At 39.5% G+C, this 10,842-nt stretch overlaps 1 protein-coding gene across 2 annotated transcripts; it reads left to right on the forward strand.

The window, feature by feature from the left end:
• The first annotated feature begins 554 nt into the window (after window positions 1–554).
• On the forward strand, window positions 555–8,233 carry rabac1 (Rab acceptor 1 (prenylated)). Of its 2 annotated transcripts, none has more exons than XM_010900849.5 (6): window positions 555–626; window positions 1,098–1,245; window positions 3,839–4,051; window positions 4,255–4,352; window positions 4,439–4,540; window positions 7,699–8,233. In XM_010900849.5, the coding sequence occupies exons 2-6, from the start codon at window positions 1,130–1,132 to the stop codon at window positions 7,788–7,790; spliced, it is 621 nt and encodes a 206-aa protein (XP_010899151.1). In that variant the 5' UTR covers window positions 555–626; window positions 1,098–1,129; the 3' UTR covers window positions 7,791–8,233. The 2 variants fall into 2 exon arrangements, with proteins under 2 accessions (XP_010899151.1, XP_019897105.1); XM_020041546.3 differs by having other exon boundaries at window positions 606–624; window positions 3,806–4,051.
• The last annotated feature ends 2,609 nt before the right edge of the window (window positions 8,234–10,842 follow it).

Consider the following 10,842-nt stretch of genomic DNA (forward strand, 5'->3'; position numbering starts at 1 on the left):
TATAGATCTTTTTACATCAGCATTTGTCTTACAGTGCTTTTACAAAACACCCGTGTAATTCACCTATCATCCGTGTGGGGGAAAATCCCGTCTGTGACTTTGTCTTTGCTGTAATCTGCTGTAATCTGGGTCGATTTGGACGATTTAGCCTCTTAAATTGTATTTACTAATTGTGTGTCACTCGGGATAAGAGTATCTGCTTTATGACTCACATTTTAAATGTAAATCTAATGTGGTATTAACATGTCATTACAAATATGAGCCACCAGGTGGCTGCTATGAATATGAAGAGACGGGACAGAAGTCTGTTATGACGTTATGCTCCCATTTTGGAGATTGTATTTGTAACAGTTTGTATTTAACCAGATTGAATTATTTTTCACTTATCTTAATGTCAATTGTAAATCGCCTATTACATTAATTTCCTTTTAAAAATGACATTGAAAAAACACGCTCTTTCTTTTACTTCCTTTATCTATATCAGTCTGTATTTATTTATATCCTAGACTTTTATTTTGTATTTTACGAAACATACAACCGGACGTTAGACCATTATTCACTTTGCTTCCACATCACATCCGCTGAGCAAGAGTGTTGTTTAACATCCTGAACTAGTAGCTGACGGTGTGAGTATGCTTTTAAAAAAAAAAATGTATATTTTTTTTACATTAGTTTTTTTATTTAGAAACTGCTATACGTATCTGTGCGTAGGCAGGGACCTATGACTATGCTGGTAACTAGCCAAGTTTACCAATAATCGACTTGAACTATGTGGTGATGTGGCTTTGTTGTTAGCGATGCGATGGACTATAATTGTTAATAGCAATTGTAGCTAGCTGTTGGACGTAACTACAAATCTTTTAAAATGTGGAAAATTGAAGGTTTTCAGGAATAACAATTATCACAATGATTTAGGGAAACTGAAAAATAAAATGTCAGCTAACTCATACTTGCATTACATTTGTAACTAAGCCAATACAGTACATGTCCAATATTTTCCATTACGTATTAACCCCTCCCTTCTACAGTCTATAGCGTTGACATTGACTGGGCATTAAACTTTGTCTTTTCTCTCTCACTGTCGTGTTCTATTATAGAACACATATTGCCTTCCTCGGCACCTGCACCAATGACATCAGGTGTACCGAAGGGTGAGAACTGTCTTGTAGACATGGACTCCAAGGCAGGTGATCTCTTCACCGCTGAGACAGCCAACGTTACAGGAGGTGGAGGTGTCATGGGAAAGTAAGTGTTCCCTAGCTTTGTCCCTATTTGTTAGTAAAACTGACACTTTGAGAAACATACCCAGGGAGGTGGTCTCTTCAGTTGGCCCTGGAGGCTGTGTAGCACAAAAACCTGTTGTGGCACTGTTTTGCTTGTTCAGGACCTTGCTTTAAAATCTAAACTCTAGTTTCAGTTTAGGAAGGGGGGAGGGATGTCGAACGGAACTGGCTTGTCATGTCTGCAATGTCTCCAATTGTGGATGGATAGTTAGGAAATGTGTCACTTCAGTAGCAGCTAAATTATTCTGGGTTCGGTGAGCAGTTTGACAAGAATCAGGCTGGTTTAGCAAGAAATGCTCGGATTAAGCATGTGTCAGTCTTTGACTAAGTTTTGACAAAAAAAATTGGTGAGAAACGGTGGGGTAAAATTACTAAGTGGCCCGACGTTTGGTCTGAAATGTCACACAAGGAAAACATTTTCAATTTAAAAAAAAAAATAACGCACACCCAAATACAGTACTTATTGTACACACATTTTCACACATTTGTGATTATGTGAATTATATGAATTTCATAAATATTATTTCTAAAGCCCTAAATTAGGGATTGTGTCCTAATTTAGGGCTGTCACAATATCACATTTTCACTACACTATTATTGTGGCCAAAATAATTCATGGTAACAATATTATTGCGGTATCTGTATAAAACAAGAAACCAGGCAAGCCTTGTTGAGCCGGCCCGCAATAGAAACCATTGTCCTCTTGAGATTCAAACCCGGGTCGCCCACATGAAAGGCTGTGTCGCTAACCACTACACCCCAGAACTCTACGTTCGAGGGGTGTCAGTATAGCCTCTTGTTTCCTGAAAAAAATCTTTGGCCACTGGCCGTTTTAACAGTTAATTGTCCATTCATGAATTATATTGATACTGTTAAACTGACTAACATTTATTACTAAGTTTACCTCCACCACAAATAGCGTCTATGTATACTGTTTGCCACTGGCCGTTTGAACAGCTTATTAGCCAGTAATAGGCTTTACCAGTATCTACTAACTTACTGGAATAGTCATAGGAATTGAGCAATTGTGAGTCTGCCAAAGCTATTTCATTTCATGACATAAGAACATACTTTTTTCTTTCATTTGTGAATGACATTGATACAATAACTATCAATAAAGGCCACAATAACTAACTTTTTCATCAAATGAAACGACAAGAGAATCGTGGAAATAAAATAAATAAATGTCGTTGTTCACAATAGATTTGAACTTGAGTCTTCCACGTGTGAGGCACTGTCTTTAACCACAACACCACTGCATTATGCATTTCACCACTCGCTAAACACTATTGAGCATTGTGATAAAATTACAAAAGTTTTTTTAGTTTACCTCCACCACAAATAGCATCCATGAACTGTTAGCTTTTGCCACTGGCTGTTTTAACAGCTTATTAGCCAGTAATAGGCTTACTAGTATCTACTAACTTCCTAGGAATAATCATAAGAATTGAGCAATTGCTAGCGAGACTGAAGATGAACATTTCCATGCCAGAAACAGTCACAATATAACTGTATACTGTTTTAGGCTCACTATATTGTAACTACTGTATGTTGTAGCCAGCAAATGTATTGGTCTATTCTGACCCAAAACGCGTGCACTGATGCATACTTCGAAAATCCATCAGAAACTGTCGCGAAATAACCGTAAATTGTCTTATTTCAGTTTTACTATAATGTAGTCACTGGATGTTTTAGCCAATGATGTTTCGTCTATACGGAATAATTCACAATGCGTGGAGATACAAACTCGGGACCTACAGTTCATAACTCAGATTTGCTCTTTTTGTCTGGCTCCGTCAAATTGATCTTCAATTTTGTTTAATGTGTTTTTGTTTCTCTTTTTTTGGCAAAGATTAACACTCAAAATACAAGTGTATGGAGGTGGATACAAAACATTTTCACCTAGTGAATTGGGTACAAAAGTGTTACTTCAAACGCTAGTGTATAGTGTCTTTGCGGATCTCTCCCGGGGGTTCTAGTGGGGCTAATGAGTTGATTTGAACCGAAGTGCATAGGTCCATTCTCCTCATTTAAGCACATACATCGTTTGTCTGTAGGTGTCTATAAGGTATCTAAAACCGAGAGGGTTTTTTGGAAAAATACTACTTGAGTTTTGCCAAGTGACATGTTCCCAGTCTGAAAACAGACATAGAGCACTCTATGGTTACTCGAGATATAACTAGGACCTTGGCAAATGATTATTGTTCCATATACATTTCATATCCACCATCTGTGTTCCTCGACTACATATTGTTCTGTAACTGTTAATGTGTCTTTAGAACAGTGAAATCTGTTACAAAGAATTATGTACATATTAACAAATAACATTTATTTGCACCAAACACAGAGGTGACATGTACAAATAGGAATAGGGGATTCAGAAGGTGCGTTTGTCAGCTCATTGACTTTATTTTTGTAAGGAAGGTGAGACAAGAGTTTTGAGCTTAAGGGTCTTTTGCAATTCTTTCCCGTCATTGTCATTAATGCTGTAGTTGTTTCATCTCCCCATACCTCTTGTTTAGTTTACCTCCATGGCTTTCTGCCCTGCCTCACAGACTGTGGCTGCCCAAAGGCCTCTCGGCCAACATGGCCAAGGAGTGGTTTGATCGACGGCGGGCCTCCATCCGTCCCTGGGCCGGCTTCGTGGACCACAGGAAGTTCACCAAGCCCCGCAACTTTGGCGAACTGTGCCAGCGGGTTGTCCGCAATTTGGACACCTACAACAGCAACTACACCTTCATCTTCATGGGTCTCATCCTTTACTGCATGTAAGACCTACACGTCTCAAAATATTATTGGTTTTCAGTGAATATTAAACACCCAGTAATAACACGTTGAATCCAGACAGCCTATTTTATTTCCAAATTCCAGTTTTACCAATTGGCCTGGATTTATCTTGGATGAAAACCAGTTTTTTGAATATGTCATGGAGATAAATGGTTTCTCTCTTGCTCTGCCTTTTTGCCATCAGTATCAGCTCACCAATGTTGCTGATTGCCCTGGCCGTATTTGTTGGTGCCTTCTACATCATCCACCTCAAGTCTCTGGAGTCTAAAATAGTCCTTTTTGGTGAGGTTCCAAGTGTGATCCATCTCACAAAGTTCTGGACTGGGATGTGATTGTTTGAAGTCTGATTGGTTTAATTTGGCCCACAGGTAAAGAGGTGACGGGACATCACCAAATGGGTCTGGCAGGAATGGTCTCGTTCCCAGTGTTCTGGTTAGCTGGTGCAGGCGCCGCAGTGTTCTGGGTCCTGGGTAAGTTACAGTCCTATCTCAAATGGAAATAATACCAGAGAGAGTTTTGAGGAGATGGTAAACTCCATTCCATTTGAATTAATGGCCATTGTGTACATAGCCTGTAGATTGTCATTGGATCGCTGGTGCACTTCCGCAAGAATTGCACTCCTTCGAGTTAACGGGTCAACTGGATGCTATCTCAAAAACCCAGCAATAGCATGCATTATGTGAGAGAGAATAACATTTCAAATGTTTTCCGAGATGTAAAATAATAATAACGTTGTTCTCTGTAATACTGTATAGCTTTGAATTCACAGCATGAAGTACCTCCAAGGACAATGAGCTGGTTTCTCGACAAATATTCATAATATTACCAGGGGCTTCACAATGCGATATCATTGATGTATTTTGTTTCTCAGGATGCGATATGCATTAATGTTTTGTGTTTCTCAGGATGCGATATGCATTGCGATTTGATAATCCAAACATACTTTGCGCCACATTTGATGCAGCTGAACAAGATAGCATTAAGAAAAAACGTGTTTTGATCAGACAAACAAAAGGGCTGAAAACAAGCTGGTTGTCTTTTTGCTTGTTTTTTTTCTTTCCCTAAGCAATGATGGAGCATGTAAATGATGGAGCATGTAAATGATGGAGCATGTAAATGATGGAGCATGTAAATGATGGAGCATGTAAATGATGGAGCATGTAAATGATGGAGCATGTAAATGATGGAGCATGTAAATGATGGAGCATGTAAATGATGGAGCATGTAAATGCTCAGTCTGACTGGAGGGGGGCTGTAAACACATTTCAAGATATTTAAATGTGCAGCCTTGATTGGTCAAGAGCGACCCCTTTACCCAGATGAACGGTCATTTATCAGTGCTAATGAGATCAGACTCTGACGTCATGACTAAGGCCAAAACATTCATCCAGCCTGAAGAGGATACACTGGTATAAAAACAAGTATCACTTTAAAAGATCCATCAATTCTTCTGTTTATGTGAACTCTTTTCGCACCCGGGCCATAGCGAGCACATCATCTTATAAATTAACATTACGATTTCTTCTGTGCTTCATTTCCTGCGAAGTCCTAAATAGTTTTATTCCAATTGTTATTCCCCCACTGGAGTTAGAAATGACACTGGTTGGCTGCTTACATTGCTTACTGCTTGCCCAAGTTAGGTAACGCTGCTTTAAACAGCCGGGTTTTTAATTTGGCCATTTAATCTTAGATATTTAGAAATATTAAGCCAAATTGGCATGAGCTGCAACTAATCTACAGAGAAAACCTGGAGAACCTGACAGCTGTAAAGGTTTTCACTTGACTGTTGACTTTTAGTTAGAGGTGGCAGGCACAACTTGGTTTTTGAGGAGACATTTGTAAGCTACGCATATATATCTCTGTGCAGTACCACTAGCCTATGACAAGTGTACAAAAGGTCTTTGTTTACTTGGGCAGGACAGACTATGACATGTTACCTGACCTTAGCTAGAATGCTAAGCGAGCTAGCTGTTATCTAGTTGGCTACTAAAGCTAGGCCTGAACATAGGAAACTCTGTCCGACCTGCACCACTAGTCTATGATTTTACTGTCATCACAGGAATGATACACTATAAAACGTGAATTCCTAGCCAAACTTTGTAGCTATCTATTTTTTTTCTGTGTAGCTGCTAAGGCTATATATAGTAAATATATTGTTTTTGTTATTCCCCTTGTACAATCCCATTTCCAAAAAGGTTGGGATGCTGTGTAAAATGCAAATAAAAACAGAATGCATTGATATGCAAATAATTTATCCCTAAATGTAATTGAAAATAGTACAATGAAAACATCAAATGTTGAAACTTGAGAAATTGTATTGTTTTAGGAAAAGTATATGCCCATTTTTTTATTTGATGCCAGCAACACGTTTCAAAAAAGTTGGGACAGGGGCACTGTGTTGCATCACCTCTTCTTCTAGTGTTTGGGAACTGAGGAGACCATTTGTCTTTTTGAAATTGTACTTTTGAAAGTGAAATGTATTCCCATTCTTTCTTGATATAGGATTTCAGTTGCTCAACAGTTCGGGGTCTCCTTTGTTGTATTTTTTGTTTTGAAATGCGCCTAATGTTTTCAATAGGGGACAGATCTTAACTGCAGGCAGGCCAGTTTAGCACCTGTACTCTTTTACTATGAGGTGCCTTCATAGACATGGTTGTAGATACTACAGGGAGGAATGTACCGATTTCTACTTCAAGGTTTAATTGTTTCTGTTTATTTGTCTTAATAGGAACTTATGAGTAATAATAAGAACCTCTGAATTGCGGTAATACACCTTTCATGAACCCTTAAAACATAAAATCACTAAAATAACACAAAACAATCACTTAACAATTTAGCACATTTTCAGATTTTATTATTTTAAACTTGACTTGAAACAGCACACATTTCATTACATTTCTCAACAAGATCAACATAAAATAGTCTTACACAGTTAATAGTTTATCAGTACAGAAAATATTCATATAATTATTCACAATATTGTTAACAACTTGTTAATATAAATAGCCTAATACAGAGTAAATTCACCATATAGCAAATCACATTTAAAAAAAACATATTTATTAATCCGCAGCATTGGTCAAAAACAGAGACATTGCTGTGAATTGTAATAGGAAGTGGATCCAGTCAGGCCATTAGTTAAAGTCTTTCAACAAAGCTGCTGTGTTCGTTATGAAAAAAAAAGGCTTATGGGAAAAAGTGTCAGGATCTGAGGTATTTAAGTTCTATATTCAATCTGATGCTGGCTTTATAATTGGGATTTAAAGCAAAAGTGCACTGAAACAGGTGAGACATAACTGGGTTTGTCGCAATGGTCAGAAACATCTGGATCTTTAGAGAAAGACACACTTTGTTATCTATTGGAGTCTGGTGTAGCGGTCTAAGTGTCCAAATAAAGACCAGAATGCCAAAAAGCTCTGCCAACGGTCTGTGCCCTTTCTCTGTCTCCCTCTGTTTTCCAATGCATGTAGTTTGTTTCCTACTGGTCTGTTGTTAAATTAATAATAATTATTATAAAAATATAATAATAATTATATATAGGAACCCTAAATGTAACCTAGGTTTCTAATCACCTTCATCTTTTCTTCTTTCCTCTCATTTCATTGGATGGCTATGTCCTGTCATTCAGGTGCGACATTGTTTGTGATTGGCTCCCACGCTGCCTTCCGAGAACTGGAGGGAGGATCGGAAATGGAGGAGCTCTTCATGGAGCCTGTGTGAACCTTCAAACCTTATATTTGACCTTTCCTAATGCACCTACAATGCACCTGGTCTTTCCTCTGAACTCATTTTCTGTTACTGGCCCTCTACAACTCTGTAAGACCACAATAATACTCAATTGCAATGAACATATGGATTGATTGCCATGAGCATCACATGTCTGTATGACTGTGGGGAAAAGTGCCATTTTCAGCTTTACAATGTGCTATATTTAACTCACATGTAAATAATTTTGTTAGACAGATTGCGTTCAATTTGAAGCAGTGCTCATTTGTTATTGCAGATACCTAATGCTGTTTAAGCTTTACATTTAATTTGTACACGTTTTTGTACATCCTGTCCGCTTTCAGTAACTGGTAACATTTGGGTGTTTTTATCAATTTATCAGCTCTGCTTATGGCTTTGACATTTAAAGAAGGTAATTAAAAAATGTGTTTCCTACTTGTCATGTAATCTTTTTTACTGTCATTGTTTTGTATTTTTATTGAGAATCGGGAAGTGCAGTTACTCCTGTCCAGATATTGCGTTGTGTGCGCCTGATTGTGTGTGGGCGTTTCTGGGGACGTGTGAGGACTCACAAGTACAAGCTTGACAGAATCCGACAGCCCGTTGAACTCCTTTTTTTCTCTCCTCAGTGGGGATCTAAAACAGTCATTGAAAGGCTGCCTGTATGTATGCTGCGTTGAAATGACAACAGCCTGCGCTGCCTGTATGTATGCTGCGTTGAAATGACAACAGCCTGCGCTGCCTGTATGTATGCTGCGTTGAAATGACAACAGCCTGCGCTGCCTGTATGTATGCTGCGTTGAAATGACAACAGCCTGCGCTGCCTGTATGTATGCTGCGTTGGAATGACAACAGCCTGCGCTGCCTGTATGTATGCTGCGTTGTGATGACAACAGCCTGCGCTGCCTGTATGTATGCTGCGTTGGAATGACAACAGCCTGCGCTGCCTGTATGTATGCTGCGTTGACATGACAACAGCCTGCGCTGCCTGTATGTATGCTGCGTTGGAATGACAACAGCCTGCCTGTGTGCCGTCCCTGCCTGCTTCCGACACGCCAGATATTACAGCCCCCACCCCTACAACCCTACCTCGGGTTGCCATGGGGATGACCTTGGAGATTCACCCATCCCCATGCAAACGCGCATGTTGGCCCACACTGGTGTATACTGCGGCAGAGACGGATGGTCGATATGTTGTTGTGGTGGTGGGGAGGGGATCGCCACACTGCAGTGAGCACACTGCATGGACATGTGGGAAACGGGGGATTGGGGAGGGGCAGACGAGAGACTGTCGGTGATGGGTTTTAACACCCTCTATGCTTAATTTTTTTTCCTTTGGTTTAAATATCAAATCCATATGGCCCAGGGCATTGAAGGGGACATTGCGCTGCACTGCAGATGGAACATTGAATGAATGTCCTCAGTGGTCACTGAAGATCTCATGGAATTTATGTGAGACTAGGGGTGTTAACCAGTCTGGCCCTCATTATCATGTCCACCTAATTATCCCCAGTACTGAATGTATTCAGTTACTGTCATTCAGTTGCTCTGGGTAACAACATAACCCTGGCATTATGAGGTGCACACACAACTACACGGTCAAAGTAAATTCTACTCCAGGATTACAAACAATGTTTTAGGGCAGACTAAAACACTCTGGTGAGGGATTAGGCTTAATCTCAGTCTGGTAATCTGGCCCATACTGTACTGGTGCTCTGGTAACTTATGTAGGATTAAACCCAAGACTAAAAGCTCCCGAATTGTAAAATGCTGATGACATGATGATAGGTGTCACTTCTCGAATAAAGTATCTATTGTCTGGGAGGATAGACATTGGATACCATATGTCTCCTCCAGGACACATATTAGATTTTTCTATTTTTCTGTATGTTTCATGTGTTTTATCCAGTACATATTCCGTGGTGGAAACTGATACGTTGCTCAACACTAGATGGCGTCCTAGAACTCCCTTGTCTCCTTCAACATGACATCACAGTCAAACACTAGATAGTCATCAGTCTGAGGAATCACAAGGAAACCTTGTACTCTCTTTCATGTGGGATTCTCTGTGTGTACGTCTTACGGATATTGAATTGTTGAGTTAGTACAACCCCAAAGTGCTGTCCAGGTTGAACAGATAACACCTCAGGGCAGATTTCTTATTTGAGATTCATCATATTATAAGAAATGCAGGTGTACAGTAAGCACGTAAGCCATATAGCTACAATAGTATCATACTAACCTGGTCTCCAGGCAACTGCTGGGTAGAAGTATCTGATAACAAGATTAGTAGACAGACATAAGAGGGAGAGAAGAGAAAGGAGTCTGCAAGTCAGTGTGGTGAGGCGAGGAGATACAAAGACACAGACAGTGCTAGGTTGTATTAAATGTTCTAGATATTTTATTGGTGTTGGTTTCGTTTTCTTTCACACACATGTTCTACTGTTTTTTTTTTTTCCTTTAGTCTTAACACCCCCAGCTGTCGTAGGTTAGACCCAGCCTTAGATGGCTGCTGTACCGCGGTCTCCAATACAGACATTCACACAGAACTCAAGACCTGGTTTGGACCACCCAGACTGGACCCTCCTTCAGGAACATGGACTCATCATCACACCAAATCGTCAGACCACATCGCGCCGGCACGTCAGAAGTGGGAGTAGGAATATGAACGCCATCGTTTCTGTCTTACGTGCTTTAATAATAAAACACAACCTAACACCTGTTCGCTTCTGGGGTTTTTTTTGTAGTTTTTTTCATTAGGTTTTTGCATCGGCTTTCTGAAAACCCAGCAAAAAAGATTGGAAACCATACAAAAAAAGAGAGAGTGAACCCTCCTCTTTTTCCATAACGCGTTCAACAATGCCGTCTATGTTATTTTTTTCTCCCATTAATGTATCTCTTGAGATGTTTTATTTTCAACATATTTTTATTTCTTTAAATCGGTATAGAATTATATAGTTTTCCTAGAACACACAGAAAGATTGAGTTGTATTTTCCAACTGGGGGTGTACTGTAGTATTTAACAAGGACAATGGTTCACACAGTG

The sequence above is a fragment of the Esox lucius genome, chromosome 20, assembly GCF_011004845.1.
Source record: "Esox lucius isolate fEsoLuc1 chromosome 20, fEsoLuc1.pri, whole genome shotgun sequence".
NCBI lineage: Eukaryota > Metazoa > Chordata > Actinopteri > Esociformes > Esocidae > Esox > Esox lucius.

Bases quoted from the DNA above. Each gene is read 5' to 3' on its own strand.
- rabac1 (XM_020041546.3), top strand. From the start codon at position 1,130: ATGACATCAGGTGTACCGAAGGGTGAGAACTGTCTTGTAGACATGGAC. The intron at 4,052-4,254 runs GTAAGACCTACA...TTTTGCCATCAG, and splicing joins GGTCTCATCCTTTACTGCAT to TATCAGCTCACCAATGTTGC. The intron at 4,541-7,698 runs GTAAGTTACAGT...CCTGTCATTCAG, and splicing joins CGCAGTGTTCTGGGTCCTGG to GTGCGACATTGTTTGTGATT.